Consider the following 21,460-nt stretch of genomic DNA (forward strand, 5'->3'; position numbering starts at 1 on the left):
TTTGATATGGGTACAATTTCTGAAGAATTTCTCAAAACACGCTTAAAATGATCCCTTGAGAATTGCCATAGAGTCATGAAAACCACTCTAGTAAAAGATGAGGAAATTTTTGTTAGTAGTTATGCAGTTCATACTGTGGTAGATCTCAAGGGCTGTTTGAAAGATAAGACATAATTGATGGGACACTGAATAATGGGAAATAAAGAAAATGTGAGGACTAGGGTTGCAAAAAGTAAATACTGTGCGTAATAAATTCAGAACAGGAATTATATTGAATTGATTTTTAAAGTTTTGAAAGGCACAAAAAATTCAGCTCTAAGCCTCACCTAATAGACTTGGGAAGAAGGTACAGAGGAGCTCAGCACTGTAGTCAAAGACTTTATAACTGGCTTGAATTACAAGAAAAACAAACTTGCTTTTTTTGTACAGTATCTTTTATAGAGTATGTACAATTTGATCAAATGTGTGATTTTCTTTTTCCATAGCCTCAAGATGTTCAAAAGTCAGTCCTAAAGGGAATAATTAATGGTCTGCTACAAGAATGGAAAGGGTAAATATAACTAGTATTATAGCATTAGTGCTGTTTCAACACTTACTTCCAACTGATATACTTCTTGTTTTTTATTTTATTGTTTTAGAAAACAAGGACACTGTTTTGACCTATCTTACTTCACTCATAAGAGCTTGTCTCCTTTTGGCAGGCAAATCTGCCAAAATATACCCGAGCTCTGTAAGATGACACTGAACCTCTGAGAGGCAGACTTTGCCATATAAACCCCAGGGCTGTCTTTTAGGCATCTCTGCTGTAAGGTGAACTAATTAAGTTAGAGTAAAAAGTGTTCACCCTGCCCCAGCTGACATGCTTTAGCCTAGATAATACCTTGACCTGAAGTTCATTTTGCTATATCGTTAGTGTGTGGCAGCAGCACTAGAAGGGCAGTACAGAATGGAGAAAGGGTTAGCTGGGAAGCATGGGGAGGGACAAGGTTTTAGCAAGAATAGAAGTGGGAATGCTTGGTTTGATTCAAAAAGTATATAGGAGGAGACAGGTCTTTGTAATGACTCATCAGTGACCCAGCCTTTAGCTATTCCTTTCTCCACGCTGCCTGCCTTTTTTGTGCTGTTGCTACATGCATTTTTGTGGGTATGTTAAGTCCTTGAGGACTTTAAAAACAGGAGGAAACACAGAGGCTGAAGTGATAGAAATGTGTGGGGAATTGTAGGAAGAAATACTGTAGGTGGGGCAAACAAACTCTTCTGGAGTGTTACCAGTGATAATAGCATGGAGTACCCCTTTGGAACATCTGCTCTTCAACTTCAATTTATTTTTTATCTTTCTTTCTTCTGTTGTACCGTGAAAGGCAGATGCTAAAACAAGTAGCTGCCTTTAAAGAGGAGTCAGTATTCAAAAGACTGGGTCTTCAAGTGTCCTTTTCAATTCTTGGGAACAGTGAAGCTCCTGAATATGGTATTCAACCCATATTGACAAAACAAAGCTAAATCCTAGTGTGTGAGATATATATATATGATCATATAGGTGTATGTATGTATATATGTGTGTGTGTACATATATATAATATATATATATATATAATATAATTATATAATTATAATATATAATTATATGATATATAATATATAATTATAATATATAATTATATGATGTTTCCACTTACTATTTCATTCATTCATAGACCACGGACAAAAGATGATCTTAGAGCATACTGTATACTTCTACAGGTAAGAAAAATGCAGTATTTTAATTAAGTATATGTCTGCACAATTCCTAATCTATAAACCAGTATAACTATACAAATAAGATAGTATAACTGAAAACATTCACATTTAATTTCCTGTTATAAGAATATATTAACATTTGGAAGAATCATAGGGCATGCATGACTTAATGACAGATAGCTAATGGGTAAAGGTTGTGTAAGTTAAAAGTATGAACTAAGAAGCATTAGACATGCAATTGTTTCCTAGCACTATGCTGAAAGAGCTAATGTCTCCGTGAGTTCATATTTCCAAATTCTTGCCAGATTTCCTTTATTGAGGTGCTGCAACGCTGATCTTTCCAGAAAGTTTCAGTATGTGTTACTGTAATTTTTTCTAGTGTTGCAGTTTATCCAGCAGTCTATTACTATTCTACATCAGGCTATTGACTGCATTGTCTGATTTGTCTGTGTTAACCAGTGAAATTTCCTACTAAAATTGATTTGCATTCATAGCAAATTTTCCCTTCGAGTTGTGCGTGTGTAGATAACACCACTTCACATGAGAGATCAGTCTGTTGCTACTTGAAAAGATCAGGTAGTTATATAATTTCTGGAGATGGTAGTCTTCTTTGGGGTGGGTGTATTAGCTGTGAGTTATGTGAAGTAAATACTTCTGAAAAGTGGGAATTTGAACTCATGTGTAAGAGGGAAAATACTTTTGGATTGTGTGGAAAGAAAAGAGAATCTTTATTACTGAAATCTTTAGCTCATTGTGCAGAGGAGTGTAATTTGTGCTGTACGGTAAAAGATAATCCAGAAGTAATATGTTGAATGCTGCCTTTGTTACCTTTGGACTTTCTTTCAAAACACATGCACACAAAAACCAAACCCACATAGTTTTACAATATAGAATTTATATGATGTATTTTTCACTTAAATAGAAGTTGCAAATAATTTTTTTATAGTTTTACCACTGTCACAGCGTAATTGTCCTACATAACTGTGTTGGCAAAAACAAACATTAGAAACAGTCCTAATGACTTCTTTCCCTTTATACAGTTTATTAACCTAACGCATTTTTTTAATCTTTTTCAGAATCCTCAATTTAGTAACACTTCTACTTATGTCATCTATGCTCACTTGCTAAGACAGATAGCAGCCTTAACAGAAGCTGACCATCATTTCCTAGTGCACTGGTCTAAAAAGTAAAACATAAAATAAAAAAGTTTAAAAAAAGTAAAAATTCAATTTTTAGGATTACAATTGTTACTGTAATTCCATTGATGTTGTCTGTTTTATATGATATATAAATTATATGGAAGTTAACTGTATCAACTGCAGAGATTGTTTTTGTTGTTTTCAAAGTACATTTGGACATAGTCCACTAAGTGATACTGATTTATAGATGCAAATTATATATAAAATGTATAAAAGTTATTGTCTTTATGCAAAAAGCTTTGATTGCAAAATGACTTGTGTAAGTTATTTTTATGTAACTTAAGGAAAAAATAATTATGAATGTACATGTTTTAGATACATGCTTAGATTGTATTATTAATACAAACATCTTTATGATCTTCCTTTCTATGAAGTTTTCTCTTGTATTTTTTCCAAAAGATACAATAGCTTTCCTGTGCTATGTGAAAACCACAAATTAAATCAAGTCCTTGCTCATAGTGTAATACAGGTGGTTACAAAGTATGGTGAAGTCATTAAATTTAAATGATAGCACCCAGCCATTGGCCATTTGGAGGTAACTGCCCAAAGAGTGGCTTTTAAATTTATTATGTATGTTACCTTCCCTGTAATGACTGTGCAAAAGGTTCAGTCTAGAGTTGAAAAATAAATAAATATAATTGTCTGTATTTACATTTCCCTTACCTTCTGGGGAATCTGCTAATTACGGATTTTATTCTCTGCAAGGCTGAAAGTGGTATGCATGTATTTTTACTCATTCCCCCTGAAATATGTCCAGATTTGCTTAAAGTTTTGGTGATTTCATATTTCATTTGATCAATGTTCACAAACCAGATGAACCGTCTTGGTTAAGAATGCAAAAAGCACATTGATATTCTTAGAACATCTATTAGAAATCTGAAACAATTGAAGAGAACAGCCTTTGTTTACAAAATGATTTTTTGATACACCTGCTTATATCTGTGCATATCTGTAAGGTTTTTGCTGTGTTCTGGAAGTAGCGCAGCATGTAACATTACATGTGCATTTGTCACAAGTTTATGAAATATTTTTCAGTGTTGAAACTAAGAGGACTAAGCTTCTCAAAGCCAAGAATTAAGAGTCTTTTCTTACCCAGAATGCATTGTGAAGGAATGATTTATTTACTTTTGTGTAGAATAAGTGTTAATTCTTTTGTAAAGTTTTTTGAAATTACAGAAATGAACAAAAAAACAATGTTTAAATGATGCACTGAAGAGTATTACTGCATGCCAGTATTTCAAAGTATGCCTCTGCAAACTTTCTGTTTGGAATTTTATTTCGATAAAGCATGTTCTTCAGAACATAACATTGAAATCTAATAATATAGGCTTTGTTGTGGGCAGTGATCATCACATGAGAGTAATTGCAACGTTTGTTTTAGGATCTCACAGAGGAGATTCAATCAGGTAGTGGACAGGTTGCTGCAATTTATTTCTTTACGCCTGTTTCCTGCAAAACCTGAAGAGTTTCCACCAATGGTGAAATGTGCCTGGTGGATTCCATCAGCAACCAAAGTCCTGGCATTATTCAGTAGGTTTCTTCTTTAAATTGTGTATTCATGTGCATGTATACGAATACGTATGTGTATGTCTATCTGTGTATGTCTTTTGGTGTAGTATTCCAGGTGAAGTCTCAGCAGAGAGGCTTGATCATCCTCCTCACCCTGCTGGCTACACTTTTTATTTAATGCAGCCTGGGATACGTTTGGCTGTGAGAGCACATTGCTGATTCACGTCCAACTTACCATCCACCACTACCTGTAGGTCCTTTTCGTCAGGGCTGTGCTCTGTCCTTACATTCCTCTGCTTGTACTCTTACTGGAGGTTATCACAACCCAGGTGCAAGTTTGTTGAGCCCTGTGAGGTTCACCTGTGCCCATTGCTCAGCCTGTCCAGGTCTTTCTGGATGGCATCCTATCTCTTGCATGTGTCAACTGCACCATGCAGCTTGATCATCTGCAAATGCAAACCTGCTGAGGGTGCATCCAATCCCACTGCTGATGTTATTGATGAAGATGTTAAAGAGCACTGGTCCCAGTACTGACCCCTGAGGCGCACTGATCTCCATCTGGACATTGAGCCATTGATGACCGTTCTCTGGTTACTGTCTGGGTTTTATACCTCTCCTTTTCAAGGTGGAAAGTTGGATGTTGGTGTTGACACAGTGTGAACTACAATAGAAAAGAGTGCCAAAGTTTAAAAGGCAAAGGCATCTATTAACAAGCCCTCATACTCACTTTTTTGTAAATGATAATTGCTGTGGCATCATTTTCCTGTAATAACAACAACAATAGTGATTCAAAATACACCGTTTCCTGCCTGAATGATCAAAATTAAATTATTTATAGGAAACTTAGTTATGTGTTACTTGAATTTTGCATAGCGAGGCTATTTTAAGTGTGAATTAGCTTTCTTCATTTGTTGAGTAGTAAATTTTTGTACTTGTGATGTAATAGTCAGATGAGGAAAAATGTCATTTGTTGTGCTTCTCCACTTCCATCCTTTTTGCAAATAGACATCAAATTCAATCAGATATTATGTGGAAAGCATGCATATATTATATCAGCAGATATGATTTCAGCAGAATGCAGCATTCTTTGTCTTTGTGTGTGTCAGTAGGTGGGCTAGATTCAGATGCCATAGAGAAGCTGATCATGAGGTTAGAAATAACATACAGTGTATCACATTTCTCTTATGATAATCAGACTGATCTTGGAAATGTCTGCTTTTACAGCTATCAATATGTTCTCATTAAGCGTAGTGTCATACTTGCAGTGCTGTGTTTAAGACTGAAGCCAAGTTACTAGTAGCCCATTTGTCTTAGTTTCTTTTCTTTCAGTGTTGCTCCCAATGCTTCGAAAGCATGCGTGTACCCCATCCAAGGAGCACCTTGAAAGACTTTCTTTTTTTTCCTTTGTAGATGCTGCAAATAGTCTGATTAGCCCTCCTATTATTTCATACACGGATTTCTATAATTCTACTCTTGATCATATTGATCTTATGGAAGAATATCATAACTGGCAATGTTATGGAAATTCTCACAGGTAAGCAAAGCTTGGTTGTTTCTTTCCACATATGTAGTATGTGAAAGCACCACATATACATACATACTTGTGTGTATGGTATTATGTGCCTTATCCATGTAAATATAGCGGTATTAAAAACTGCATTTGAAAGATGAAACTGCATGGATATGAGGTTGACTGTAATAAATCTAATTCTACCTTTGCAAGCTGGAGAAAAGATGTAGAATATTCATAATAACATGGGTTGATTGTTTACTAGGATAGATTCTGCAGTGTCTGTTTATTAATTGTATGTTATTACAAACATATTTTAACTTCTGACACATTCATAGGAAGTGTTGTATGCATACTTAACACTTAAGTATGGTCGATAAATGTGCTGTGTGTATGTGGGCCTGACTATTTGTTCCAGTGATATCAGCTGTGCTTATTTATGTTACATGAAACTTTAGTCTTTAAGTCTTAACAGGTTCAGGGCAGCCAGAAGTATCATCTAGAAATGTGAAGAAATAGGCCTTAAATCTTTGTTAAGTTTTAAGATCTACTTGTAAAGGAGAGGAAAAAATAGCTTTGACAGCAGTAAATGCACATCAGGCTTTGTGTAGTGTCAGTCAAAGTGCTGGAATCTGTATACTGCTCTGTACTGCTGAGCTTCAGAGTTATTTATGTATTTATTACATGGACACCATCTAGTTGCTTTGGTACCCACATCCAAGCTTGTAAGAGAGCTGTGAGATTTCCACCTGCTTCTTTTCAGTTGGCTGGGATGCTGGAAATTCAGTATATATCAAAACAAATTTTGTATGATGAATAGTTTTGGAAGTAGTGCAGAAGAGCTGTATTATGTTTAAAGGAAGCTCTTGTACTGTGTTACGACTACTTTTCTTTTTTTCCAATTTTACATCTTCTAAATCTATGTTGTTCTATTAAAAAAAAAAAAAAAAAAAAAAAAGAATCGTAGTCAAGACTGTATGCTTAGAATTAAGAAGGATGAGTATGAAGATGTTCTGGTTTACCTTTCATATGAAATATTTCTGAATACGTAGTTCTTCCAACTTCTTGTTAAAACATTCTGTATTTGGATTTTCAGCAGAACAACTGAGAATCTCTTTTTCCATTTTCTTTTGTTTCCTCAAGACATTGGAATACAGAACTCCTCACAGACAGTGTTCTGTGCACACACAGTCTGAAGTCAAGGTGCACCACAGAGTCTCAAGCTCCAAATATCTCAGTGTGAACTTGTTAGGCAATGTGTGAGCTACTCAGCAAAAGACTCAATAGAGCAACAAGTGGCAAAAAAAAGTCTTTTATCCTGATGATTTCAGAAAACTTTAAGAATTCTTAGTACTATTTGACTTTGGTAGAATACAGCTGTCACGTGATCTGGAAGTCCTGAGCACTTGTAGCCCTCAGTTAAATCAGAAGGACCTGAAGAAAATCAGTGCCTTTGGAAACTGGAGACACAAATAAGCCAAGCTTACATCTGCTGTATACCTAAGAGTGCTACGCTGAAATAACTACCCAGCTTGTTTTTAATAGAATATTCTCACTTTACTTAATTCATTGTAGCCATTAGGATTTAATATTTAAAGCAGAAGTTACTTCTTAACATTTGTAAGTGGAGGCTGCTTTTTATTAGACCTACTGATTAACAATTCAAGAATTTTATTCCGAATGTTTATCACTACTAAGTAGAATTCCTAGTAGCATTTCTAATGAAATGGTTTGAGTTCTAATTCATTATTTATGCATGAAAAAACAAAACAAAAAACCAACCCAGCAGCTACTTCTATATTATTTTAAATTAGAAGTGATTGTCTCCTCTGCTAAGCTCTTGTGAGGCCCCATCAGCAGTACTGTACCCAGAACTGGGGCCCACAGTACAGGAAGGATGCAGAGCTCTTGGAATGAGTCCAGAGGAGGACCACTGAGATGATCAGAGGGCTGGAGCATCTAGCCTATGGAGAAAGCTTGAGAGAATTAGGTTTGTTTAGCTTGGAGAAGAGAAGGCTTTGGGGAGACCTCATTGTGGCTGAGGGGGTGAGGGGGAATGGTCTTAAACTCAGACAGGGGAGGTTTAGGTTAGATATTAGGACTAAGTTTTTTACACAGAGGGTGGTGACTCACTGGAACAGGTTGCCCAAGGAGGTTGTGGGTGCCCCATCCCTGGAGGCATTCAAGGCCAGGCTGGATGTGGCTCTGGGCAGCTTGGTCTGATGGTTGGCGACTCTGCACATAGCAAGGGGTTGGAACTGGGTGATCATTGTGGTCCTTTTCAGCCCAGGACATAGTATGTATATATGAATCCACAATACTGAATGATAAGGTAAAAATTGATTCATATTTTCTTAAAAAGCAAATACTATGCCAGTCTCTAAAAGTGGAATGTTTTGTCTTTTTTTTTCTCATCATTCAGGTTTTCTTTCTGTCAATACCCATTTATTATCTCTATAGCAGCGAAAAAAGTTATTATTCAAAGGGATTCAGAACAACAAATGATAAGTATTGCACGGGTAAGTCATTTAGTGATAAATGGGTTTGTCTAATCAATTGACATTTTAAAAATTTTTCTTAGCTAAATATTCCATACAGCCTTTCATCACAAGTTTTAATCTGGGGGGGGGGGGGGGGAAAGTGAGCCGTTTTACTAGTAGTAGTCCACAAAGGTCCTTGCTAGATCTTCTCAGGCATTTTCATTTTAATATGCTCAGTTTTAAGATGCTTTTAAATGTCATTGTTGGGGAAAGGGGTTGCTGTAAATGTGTTGTTGGCTTTCTTTTGGTTCATTTTTCTTTTGGAGGGACTAACCTAATATACTGGGTTTGATAAGAAACCATGATGCTAAGTTAGTGATTTAATTTGAAGAAAAATTCCCCAAGAACTTTGGTCTGTTTCCTATTTTATTCTGTGAATATGGGTTATGGAAGACCAAGACACAGCTGTATGTTCACAAGGTGCAGGTGAGGTATTGAAACCTCTTACATGTTGAAAGAGGCTTTGTCTGCCTGTCTAGGTGGTAACTTTCATCAGGTGTTAACAATTACTGGTTTAATCAGTAGTGGCAGCACCACATCTCCCTCCCTGGCTTGTGAGATGTATCTTGTAAATAGCTAAGTAATCTTTTCAACTACTTAGGGAGTTTAAATGTTTGCCATACTTAAGTATCATGATAGTTTTACATTATGTGAATGTTGTTTGCACTAGAAAAGAGATTGCATTGCTTTTTACCTCTTAGAATGTATTCATACACCTGTCTTATTAAGATAATGTCTATAATGCAAGATGATAAGCACTTCTTGTGTTTAACAAGTGTGGCACTTTGTTTTTTTTAATGAAATTGTTACAAGCATGTTTCTTTTTCATTCAAATAGCAAAGCCTTGTGGATAAAGTCTCTCGCAGACAGAAACCTGACATGAATATGTTGTTCCTAAATGTGAAAGTGAGGAGGACACACCTTGTTAGTGATTCACTTGATGAGGTATCAAAAATGAAATTAAATTGTGTGTTGCTGCAAAATTGTCATTGCACTTAAAAATCAGTTTCAGTCATGTTTAAATCTTCCTGTGCTAAGACAGGAAATATAGCTATGTAATTCAAAACAAAAGAAACTGAATTACCACATCACAGTAGGAGTGCTGCTAAAATAGATTTAAAAAAAAACCAGAACTTTATTTTCTGTCCTTAAACTGTTCCATAACTAAGCCCATAATGAAAATGTGTTTGGATACTATATGGGGTGTGTGGGGGGGGTTGGGGAGTGGGGGAGATTGTTTGCAATTTTTGTACTATGAGTACAGTGCATGAGTATCAAACTGAAGGATACAGATCCATGATAGGAGCACAAATAGAGACTGGCCATCTAGAGTTTGTGATGCAAGTTACTAGTTTAAACAAAGCAAGAGTAGCATGTTCTCTATGGATAGAAATACTGGTAGTATGTTAAATCTCCTCTGTTTTTTCCCCCCTTCATATTTTATGATAGCTCACAAGGAAGAGAGCAGATTTGAAAAAGAAGTTAAAAGTCACATTTGTAGGAGAAGCTGGTCTTGATATGGGTGGCCTGACAAAAGAATGGTTTCTTCTTCTCATTCGCCAGATTTTTCACCCAGACTACGGTGAGTCTGTATGAATGTTAAGTACAACTTGAAAATGTGTTGATTTTAAATTACTAAAACACTGATGGGTAAGAATTATTCATTATTCCAATACTAGGCTGGTCATTTACTAACTGATAAAAAAAGTGAAAGCAGGCAGGTTAAAATTTTATGTCATGAGTATGAGAAGAGCTTTTGGAATAAGAGAAGAATGTGAAAAGTACTGAAAAGCTGGCAAGATCTTGGCTTTGGACAAGGAGGTTCAAGTATGGCTGAAAAAATGAAATTCCATTTTGCTTGTAAAACAAAATTAGAGGGTGAACAAAGCTCTAATCAACTCAAAGTTGTGGAACTGAGATTCAACTTTTTAGGACTTTAATCATACTAAGTATTATTTCAGTTATCAGAGACTCATTTTTGGTTTGTTAGTATGCCAGTGGGCATACTGGGTACTAAGGGAGAGTGGATTCAAGAGTAGCAGTTCATATTTTCTTGAAGTTTTTTCCTCTGGTATATCTGCTATGTTAGTGTTTCCAGCTGTATCCAGAGACAGGGTCTTGATTTACATCTGGACAAATGCGAGAAGAACATCAACTCTTTTATAGAGTAAGATAAGTATTTGCAGGCCCAAGGGAGAGGGGGGAGAGAGTTTTTGTGTAAATAGGAAGTCAAAAGACATGAATGAATGTTCTTAAAGCAGCAGTTTAATGTACTTGTATGTTGTTGTAGGTGGAACTGGGTGATTTTTTTTTCCCCACACTAATTTTTTACAAATGAGTCAGCTTTCCTCAGCTCCGTATGGGTACATTACTAATGTTATAATGTGTTAAAGTGTTCCCAAGCTGACTTAAATTTAGAAACATTGATTTCCAGGGGCTTCAGCATAACACCTCTGATAGTCGTTGATAGAATCCAGGAGCTTGTGTGTCTTTGGAAGTGTTTGTGTCCCTCAAATGCGTGGTGCTTGATTGTTTATTGGCCTCCTTCTAAAGGCTCAGAAGTAGCTGCTCAAATGTGCTGAAATCATTATTTGCCTAAAGTTCTTACTCTAGTGAAAAGGGCTTTTTGTGGAGAGAGAATAATTCTGTAAGTTTGACAATTCTGTTAATAAAAATATGTTGTCAGTAGAACTTGGTAACTGATGAGTTTGAAAACATTTGAGAGTTTTCACCAGCTTTGGCAGGCTTCCTCTTTTTGAAATGTAAATTCTTTAATTCAGAAGTGTTCGCATCCCCTGGGGGGGGACTGTATAGTCTGCTGTTGTTATTTTAAGTTATCAATGATGCTTGTCAGAAGCTGTTAGTGCACTCTTAACCTCGACTGCACTGTCTTTTTTTGTCTGAGAGCTGCTTCTTGCCTGGGTATCTTAAAGCTTTTGTGTGGGTTTTTGCTTTCTTTTACTCTTTAAAACAGAACAACCTGTATCTAAAGCAAATATCAGTCAAGCTAGTTTATAGTTTTGATTTTGATGGGATATAGCTTGTAATTTAGACCAGTGGGTGGTGCTTTTAGGGTATTTGTGGTGTGGCTTTTTGAAATTACTTTAGTATACTTTTTGGATAGGTAACTATGAAGCATACCCTTTGATGCTCGTGTATTTGCAAGATAAAATTTCACAGGTTTCAATTCTAAGATGTTAAAGTTTGTGGCGTCTATGTCGTGGGATTCATGCCAACACTTTTTATGATTGTCATCTGCTATTACAAGAGATTGACTGCAGCAGGGTAATTAGTTGGTCAGTTACATTTCTGATCGCACAGATTATGAGGCACGTGGATAAGTCTTTTTGAAGTGCAGCTTTTCTCTTCTGCAGGCATGTTCACATACCACAAGGACTCTCACTGCCATTGGTTCAGCAGCTTTAAGTGCGATAACTATTCGGAATTCCGACTAGTTGGAGCTGTATCCTTTTGTCCTCATGACAGTGCTAAAGAAGCAGTGATTTGATTACAGGGATAAAGACATGAAGGTCTGATCAGAACTCATTCTGACATACATACAAATGTGTTCCATTTTAAATGTATAAAAAATGACGTTTAAGCAAGTAGACTAAAGAAAAAGTAGGAAGAAAAAGGTTGTTATGGGTACATGGTACATTTTACAGTCAGAAAATAGTGGAAATAAGATTACATGCGCAACTTTATTGTGTATAAGTTGTAATTATTTTTATGTTCTTCACTTCAGGCTTTCATTCAGTAGCTATAATTGTCCCTGGGTTCGTTAATCTTTTAAGTTCCTACTGGGACATATGTGACCTTCTGCTGGTTTTGTTTTGTTTTAAACCAGGTGTTTTCCACATGAGCATGAAATTGTTCCTAGGTCTTCTGTTGTGCTAATTTAGAGTCCTCAGACAAACAGTTAATGCTGATATAGTCCTGTAACTTCACTAAGATGAGGTGGTGGGTGATGCCTCCATTTTACTAATAGGAAGCTGAATCGTGAACCAGATTCTTCTATTTCTTTTATAATAATTTCACGTTTTTACTATGACCTGTTCATTCAGATAATTGTCATTTTTTGTTTTTATGCCTTCTTTAAATATCACAGGGGCATGGGTGACATTTTCTCATTTATCATGGCCAGTCCTTGATGGCTGTATGCAATGACTTGCTGAGGATAGAGTACCTGCTATGAAATAAAAAAAATGAAGTGCAGTGCATAAAACTTAAGCTATTCAGTACTAATTAACATGAGTACAGAAGGCTGTAATAGCAAACCTGGTACTAACAAACACAAGTCTAAGAGGAGGGATCTGTTTGTAGTATATGCAGACTTTTTTAAACAAGAGCGGTAGCCTACTCTCTTCCTGTCCCCACTTGACCCAAATTCTGGAATTACAGTGTGTCACCAGGTACACTTCAGTGCGCTAGCTGATTAGCTGTAGTGCCAGTGCAGGTTTGTCACTACGCTTTTAAATGCATTTCAAAGAAAAATTTCTATATTGATAACTCTCTAGATTATTTGTTTTTTATTATTAAAGATGTACACATCTGTATTTCTCTTTTAAGAAGCAGAACAGAAAGTTTTTTCATAACAGTATGTTGGAACAGTTTCTTCAGGAAACGCTTGTAGAGAAAGTGATAAAGATTTTCAAGTGTTTTGGCAACATGCCTCATTTGACCATTTTAGCTACTACTTAACACTATTACAAAATTGTGGTTTAAAGTAACATCTGTCCAAGAAAATTTAAATAACTTCCATTTCTTCAGTTTCTTTACCACGTTTTAAAGAAGTTACTTAAAATGTGAACTGTGATAAATATATGCGGATTTTGTCCTTAATATTTGATACGTATAGCTTATGGGCCTTGCTGTCTATAATAGCATCACCTTGGATATTCGTTTCCCACCTTGTTGTTACAAGAAACTTTTGAGTCCTCCTATTGTTCCCTGTGATCATAACACACTTGTGGGCATCTGTGACGTCACATTAGATGACCTATTTCAGATAATGCCTGTAAGTATTAAGCTTTAGAGGCTAAATTGCCTGTTTAGAACCTGTTCTGTTTGTAATAAATACTTGAATTATAGACTGTTTCAGAATGACTCTTTATCACCAATTGATATAGTCTGTCTTTTTCTGTTGAAAATGTAACCTCTCCATGTATTTTGTTTTTGTGCGTTTTTCTACATACTCACTTTGAATGTGCAGCTTTTTCCAGGTTATTTTATAAAGAGTAATTTTGGCACATGCTTGCAAAGTACATCAGTTTGCTTTGTTTCCTAAGAGGTTGTATTTGTATTGTAGGAATTAGCCCACGGACTGAGTGAACTTCTGTCCTATGAAGGCAATGTTGAAGAGGACTTTTACTCCACCTTTCAGGTCATTAAGTACTCAACTATAAGTGATTCTCAAACTAGTTCAGTAATTTTACCAATGTTTCTGCAGTGGAGTGGTCTATTACCATATGATTGGTTTTTGTTTGTAAGATACCTTCGCGAGCATTAAAGCTTGCTTCAAGAATCAGTCTAGTGCTTGGGGTGGGTAGAGACTGGCTTCATTATGGGACTTTAAGCTGTTGTTCCTTGACGGTGTAAGTGGATGTGAGCATTGACTGCCAGGCACCCATACCCAACTACTGGTACCATTACAGTTCTTTGTTTGTTCTAATGTTGACTTTGCAGTCAGTGATCTGCTTTTGTGGAATTAATCTGGCTGCAAAATAATGCCTTTTCTGTCTAACTCAAGTTCTAGACAGAGCTTACTCCTGCCAATTTCTATGCTTTTTCCAGGCAATCTCTCATAGCCTATACTTGCTTGCTCAATAGTTTTGCCAGACCTGTATATGTATGAAATGACTGTATTTCTATTCAGCTGAGAAGGGCTTTTTCAGTTATTCATTGTTTTAGGGTGCATGTTATTTAGTAAAATTTCATGCCAGTTTAGGAACTCGTGTTGGACTTGTATTGACTTTTTTTTTTTGCCTTGGCTTTTTATTTCGTTATTATGCAACTATGTGAGAACTTTTGTAAAGTAGCTGTTTTTGAGTTCCTAGAGAGCTACAATGGAAGAAACACCTTAATTATATTTTATACTCCTAAGTTGTTCTTAGAAATGTATTCTTTTAAATTTGGATTTTGAATCCACAGCCTGCAGTTTGGTAGGTCGCTGATTAATGGGGACAATTTTTCTACTTTGAATACAGATTTTCTTAAGCACTTTGTTGAAAACTTTAGTACTTAACTAAAAACAAAACAAAACAAAAAAAAACAACAACAAACCACCACAGGATTAAAACGTGTTTAAGAGAGAGAAGAAAGACATACAAGCTTTGTAATTTACAAACATTTGAATGCTTAAAGTACTGAACTTCAGTTCTTTCTTTCTCCAGGTTTTTCAGGAAGAATTTGGTGTTATAAAATCTTACAACCTAAAGCCAAATGGGGATAAAATTCCTGTCACCAATCAAAATAGGAAAGGTACTTCAATACATGTTAGCTACTCACATTTGGCAGTATAAAGCTTACCAATTTTTCACTTATTATGAACGTTAGTTTTGCATAAGAAAGTATGAAAACTAAATTCCTGTAGTCCTTTCTAGTATGCCTAACAATTTAATAGTATATAAAACAAAGGGCATTCTTTTTTTTTTTTTAGTTCAGTGCAATTTTGAAGAGCACTACAAATGGCTGCTTAAATTATTACGATCTAACAAAATTGTTTTTTCTCTTTTTTAGAATATGTACAACTTTATGTTGATTTTCTTCTTAATAAATCAATCTACAAACAATTTGCAGCTTTCTATTATGGATTTCACAGTGTCTGTGCTTCATATGCATTACTGGTAAGAATGAGAGAAAATATCACTTCTGTTTCAAATGTGTGATCATATCCTAAATTATATAACTTAGTACCTCAACTGGTACCTCACGCTCTAGGATTGATAAAGACTCAGTCAATGGGTATAGCTGAAAAGGAGAATTAAGTAGGCAATCAGCTGATACCTGCTTTTAATGGAATACTACAAGTAAATAAAGCTCCACATTATGTTGATCAGTACGTATTTAAGGGCAATTCAAAAGCTCTCATGTGTGGTTTACAGAACTTTTCTGCACTTACTACAGTTGTGAGCATCAGAGAAAAATATGTCAGAGTGTATTGGGTGAATTCTCTGAGAATCACATTACTTTTTGCAGAAAGAACTTTTCAATGAGGCTGAGGTTAAATGTTGTTGTATATTCAGTCGTATTTGGCTTTTGGATTTTATTTTTTTATTTTGTGTTTTACGTTGTTCCTTCTGCAGTAAGAAGAGAAAGAAGCAGCACTTACAATTTTCATGAGAATTTTCACATTCCTATGAAGTTAAACAAGTATGGCAGACTTTCAGTGAAGTGGAATGTGATTTACTGCAGGGAAGTTTCAGCAAGAATGATAATCCATTGAAGTGTAATGAATTATTTTCAGGCATTTAAAAGATGATGTAGTAAATGAATAAGAAGTAGGTTTTACTGTAGTATGCTTAGTGATTGCAAAACATGATTCATTATTATGTGCTTTGCACAGCAGTAAGTACAACGAAGTAAGCTCTGTCAGCTGCTGCTGATTACATCTGGATTTTCAATGCAAGTGTAATGGAGATTGTTTAAAATAAAGTCAAGATACTCCTTCTGAATGCCAGGTGTAAAACTTTATTTTCTTCATGATCTCATTGTAATCTAATTGGAAGACAAGTTACTGTAATAAACTTAGGAATGAAAAGGAAGTGAAGAACAAAAGGAAAATTTGTTATCCCTTAATTTTGTTTTGTATTATATAACGTAACAAAAGATTCCTCCAATTTCAATTGAAGCATTTTTTTTTTTCTATCAAAATATGTATGCATTTAACTTACAAATTGTATTGTATATTCTTGTATATTGTATATTCTTTCAAATTTTCAATCATGCAAAGAATCTGATTCTAATAGCATTATTTCTTATCTTTAATGGAAATAAATTTCTGTATTAAACTTCTGGCAGCTGCTTCGTCCTGAAGAAGTAGAAATTCTTGTTTGTGGTAGTCCTGAGCTGGATATGTCTGCCTTACAGCGAAGTACCCAATATGAGGGCTACCAGAAAACTGATGTTACTATACGGTAAGCTTAATGGTTTGTTCTTTCTAAACTTTAAAATCAGCATAGCATGGTAGGTTGTTGGAATAATCTGTTATCTGAAAGTGGATCATAAATTATTGATGTTTGAAAAAGCTTATTTCCAAATAATGCAAATGCTGTTAAATTACTTTTTTAGACACAACAAAACAGAGTCTGTATAAATAGGAAGAAAGCCTTAAAGATGTACTGTGTTGCTAGAATGAACTTTTAAGATTATGTAATTAGTTGGAAATGAAGACATGAGGTTTCTTCGTGTTGTTGTTTGTTTTTTTTGTTTTCGTTTGTTTTAAAGAAGCTTAAAATCCCCAAAAGTGAAATCTGAGTCTTTAGTTTTGTTATCCAGTCTTACAAAAATGTTCTCATTCAATTTCATTTTTCATCAATTCTACTTCATATGAAGCAGTTTTATTTATTTCTTTAATAGAATAGATTTGGGCATCATTTGCCAATATGCTATTATAATATTCATGAAACGTGGTGCTTTTCAAGTCCTTGAGGATTTTTTTAACCTTGAATATTAGGGTACTACTAACATGCTATGTAATACATTAAATAATTTCTAATTAGTGTCAATTCATCATATACTTTCTGTTATATTATATCCTAACACATCTTTGTCAGGATATTGCACCATAAACCATTTTCTTCTCCTGCCCCTGAACACAGATACTTCTGGGATGTTGTACTTGGATTTTCTCTTGACCTTCAAAAAAAGTTACTGCACTTTGCTACAGGAAGTGATAGAGTACCTGTGGGAGGTATGGCTGATTTGAATTTCAAGATTTCAAAGAGTGAAACATCCACTAATTGGTAAGTAGTCTTCTGCTGTTGGTGGATTTTTTCCATTTTTTGTTTTTTGATTATATTCTATGAGTTGATTGTTGTTTTTGAATGCCTTCTTAAAGAAGAGCAAACTAATGCACAAGGTTCATTAATTTATCTTCAAAATGTTATTAAATGTATTGATTGCATAAATCTATTATGTTAGATTCAAGTTTTTAGTCAGTGTTTGCGTTTTGAGACCTGAAATTCAAAGAAACCGTTTAATTATTCCTAAGTGACAACATTCAGATCTCAACTTTCAGAAGACACTTAAAACTTAGAATGCTGCTGTCCCATACCAGAGCTTGTGAACTGGTCTTTTTCCAGGGCTTCACTCAGCTCCTCAGCGTTCTTGCCAGAGACATATGTCCACAAGGATGTATTATACCAGAAAAAACTTTCTGATTTCTGTCCTTAGAGTAACTGTGGTTCATCTAGATTTGTTTGTATGCGCTCTGTGTCTGAGCTTCCTCCCTTATGTGGAGAATTCTGATTATACTCAGATTTTATATAGAAAAAGACTAATTTTGAAGTCTCGTGGTTACTTGGACTTTGAAAACCCCAGGTCCATATGTTTACAACTTAAAAGAGGCAGAGAAAGAAAGCTGGGGAGGAAGAGGCAGGCAAATTTCATCCAAGTACCTGAGGTGCATATGAGTAGTGCTATTTGTGATGTTTCTTTTACACGGTTTCTTACTTAAATATTGTTTAAATAAAAATACATTGGCAGATCACAGTGCCCTGCTTCTGTTGTATTATTAAACAAGAGATTGGTTTTATTTCTCTTTTAGGTTGCCCGTGGCCCATACCTGTTTCAACCAGCTCTGTCTCCCTCCTTATAAGAACAAGAAAGAGTTGAAGCAAAAGTTGATCATTGGAATTTCAAATGCAGAAGGGTTTGGCCTAGAATAAAGCAAAATACTTCAAAAACAGCATTGTTATGTAGCACTCACTCTTCTCTAATTGTGCCTTTAAGCTTTTTGTTGTCTCTGTACTGTGCAAGTCTTATCCAACATACATATTTTTAAATTCAGTATTAAGTGTGTGGTTCTTAACGGCAATACATTCACTGCTTGCTTTGTCACAGAAAGTAATTTTCTTCATACTGGAAACTAACCTATTTGGTAAAAGAAACCTGATGAAGAAAATTTTGTAAGCTATATGTTGTTTCCCTTTTTATCTCTCAATAGCACTTTATCTTCAATTGTAATTACTTTACATCGTGTGTATCCATCTGGGAAACAGTATACAGAATATTTCTTCATTAGCTAGTCCCAGTGATGGTATGTTTTCCATTAATATAAATAGTAGAAAATATATAACTTACAGCATGTAGCCATATTTTTTCCAACAGCAAATAGGAATTTTAGTCTTTATAAAATGTATGCAGTTTTAATATTCTGGTTTCCTTCTCAGTTAAACAGGCTGTGTAAGAAGCATGTAAATAACTGCCTGTGAACAAATAAGTTTTGATAGTGCCATTTACTGCTAAAAATATTTTTTATTAATAAGAGGTATTAAATGTTCTATATTTGGCTTTTTCAAATCAGCCACATCGACTGTACAGAGAATGTTAAAAGGTACTGTATTCACCATGAGGGAGTCAAGGCTAGCTAAAGGTACTAAGCGACTTCTCCATTTTGTTCTATGAAACTGATGGCAACTAATCATATCTACTCTAATGTCATGGTAAGCAAAGCCAGATATTTAATGTAAATTCCACATAAGTTCAAATATTTCAGGAAAATAATGAAATCTGCAACACATGGAAAACTGATTTGTCAGGAAATGTTATGAAAATATCAAGTAAGCTAAGTGAATGCAATAACGGAAGAATGTTGAAGATCTCCTTAGCCTGAAGGCCAGCATTTGATCTTTAAATGTTAGTCTTTAAATGTTTAAATGCAGTGTTCTGTGGTTTTCACTTCACAGCTACATGAAAACAATTCTTGGTGCGAGTGTTCTGAACTAGTAAATTAGGAGCTGGAGAAGATACTGGTTCTAAAATGCAGGTGTAATTGTAAAGTCTAAGTTTTATTCATTACATTGAAAGAATTTATCAGCATGCAGTATAGAAATCTTTATAATATCAATAGCTACTGTGTGTTCTATGGATCTTTCTTTCATTTGAACGAGGCCCAGATCTTTCAAAATATTTAGGCATCCAATTTGTCAGTCTTCCCATTTGACTTTTGCTGGGAGCTGGATGCTTAAATAGCTTGTTATGTCTGTGCTCAATTATTTATTTGTAGTAAGAGTGCTTTTTTTCTTCTACAACCAACAGAGTTTCACATGATCTACAAATTAATCTTCCTAATTTGTAGTTTCAGAGCTGTAGCGTGGTTTCCTCAGCAGCTAAGTGTGAACTTTATTCTCTTTCCTAGAGAAGTTACTGATGATTTTACAGTTTTATTGAAGGAGAGATAAATAGTAGAGGCTCTTACGATATTTGGCACTGTTGGTTGTGCTTTACTCAAAATTGATATTAAAATTTCTATTGACTTCAGCTTGGGACAAAGCTGTGTTAGCGCAGAGCAATTTAAAAGCAGCTCTTCAAACTCATGCATTTTACATTGTAGCTCTTGAATGGAGAGTTAAAATATATTTGAATTTACAATATTTCACATGAAGAAACAGATGAAACACTCACTGCTGCAAACACCCCCCTCCCTTTCCCTTCTTTACAGAACTGGGCTTATGGAATGTCGGCTTGTGAATAAATATCTATACAGTTTATCTGAAAACACGGCGAATTAGCCAAAGTATTTTTTTATGGCTGGAGCCCACTTTTAATAACTATTTATCTATTACTGTTAAAATAAAAGCTTTATTTTATTTTCACTGAATTGCACTTTGCCTTGGGTTTAGTTATATTTATTAATGCTTTTTTGATTTTACTGTGTAATATTACCTCAGAATTCTAAAAAAGCTATTGTATTTGCATTGGTTTTTAGATAAGATGGTCATTCAATAACATTTTATATATTTCCTGATGTTGATAAATAGTACCCTTTTGTATTTGTTAAATGAAAGCATTGCACTGTATTTATGAAACAAACCTCTGATCATTTTAGAACTTTTCCTCCCTGTTTTTTTCATTCTTTTGCCTTGCCTGTAATCCAGTAACTTTTATTTTTTAATTCTCCATCATTGTTTTGTAACATACAAAAGAAATCTGGTTTGTACAAACTTGTTCATTCTTAAGTATCTATTTTTATGTATTAAAATTGTGCAGTCATTAAATCAAATATTTCAATTCCTGGTCTTATTAGTTTGATTTCAGATTTTAGAATGTATCATAATGGGATTGAAAGCATGATCTACAGCTCTGCTTTTCTCTTTTTGTCTTTCTTCAGGAATGTTTAAATCAGGAAGGACAGGGAGCAAGGACAGCGTGCTTGCCCATCTCTGCAGGTCCCCATCATGGGACTGACATATGACCAGATTTAAACTTGCTGCTCATCTCCTTTGAGTTACCTACAGATGGCAGTAAAGAGGAGGATCAAAATCACTTAATGAGATGTCAGACTTTCCCCTTAACTAAGATTAGACATTTTAGATAAGAAATATAAATATTCTTCAGAAAATCATTTTTGAAAATGTAACTTTTCTTCATATACATTTGTCACTAGTCTTTCCAGATAAACAAAATCGGCAGATACAAATTAGTAAATGAAAATGGATGAGAGAAATAAGCTGCTAATATCCCAGGCTGGCTCTTGAAAGTACCTTCTCCTTCCATGAAAACTCTCTAATGCATATTGGGATAGATAAGAGACTTTACACTGGGAACAGATAGCCTCAGGGCTGATGTTTAGAAAGAGGTTATAAGGCTTAGCTTGCTTTGTCTTATTCCAAATAGGTGTTGGATGGTGTTGCGGCTTAGAACCATAATGGTATATTTCCTTTTTTTGGTGGTGTTTGTTTTTTCCTGCTTTTTTTTTTTTTTTTTTTTTTTTTTTTTTGCCAAAAATAATGAGGTTCTTTCTC

At 34.9% G+C, this 21,460-nt stretch overlaps 1 protein-coding gene across 1 annotated transcript in view; it reads left to right on the forward strand.

Moving 5' to 3' along the window:
* HECTD2 (HECT domain E3 ubiquitin protein ligase 2) overlaps window positions 1-20,724 on the forward strand; it is a 34,570-nt gene extending 13,846 nt beyond the window's left edge. Inside the window, exons 6-21 of the mRNA XM_072340672.1 lie at window positions 486-550; window positions 1,695-1,740; window positions 2,814-2,923; window positions 4,318-4,466; window positions 5,856-5,979; window positions 8,378-8,474; window positions 9,333-9,440; window positions 9,945-10,077; window positions 11,870-11,958; window positions 13,354-13,512; window positions 13,804-13,878; window positions 14,888-14,975; window positions 15,234-15,340; window positions 16,515-16,630; window positions 17,315-17,458; window positions 18,262-20,724. Of these exons, the coding sequence (XP_072196773.1) occupies window positions 486-550; window positions 1,695-1,740; window positions 2,814-2,923; window positions 4,318-4,466; window positions 5,856-5,979; window positions 8,378-8,474; window positions 9,333-9,440; window positions 9,945-10,077; window positions 11,870-11,958; window positions 13,354-13,512; window positions 13,804-13,878; window positions 14,888-14,975; window positions 15,234-15,340; window positions 16,515-16,630; window positions 17,315-17,458; window positions 18,262-18,382 (1,731 nt within the window). The 3' untranslated portion in view covers window positions 18,383-20,724. The remainder of the gene's footprint in view (window positions 1-485; window positions 551-1,694; window positions 1,741-2,813; window positions 2,924-4,317; window positions 4,467-5,855; window positions 5,980-8,377; window positions 8,475-9,332; window positions 9,441-9,944; window positions 10,078-11,869; window positions 11,959-13,353; window positions 13,513-13,803; window positions 13,879-14,887; window positions 14,976-15,233; window positions 15,341-16,514; window positions 16,631-17,314; window positions 17,459-18,261) is intronic.
* Window positions 20,725-21,460: the final 736 nt, after the last annotated feature.

This window comes from Excalfactoria chinensis, chromosome 6 (assembly GCF_039878825.1).
Source record: "Excalfactoria chinensis isolate bCotChi1 chromosome 6, bCotChi1.hap2, whole genome shotgun sequence".
NCBI lineage: Eukaryota > Metazoa > Chordata > Aves > Galliformes > Phasianidae > Excalfactoria > Excalfactoria chinensis.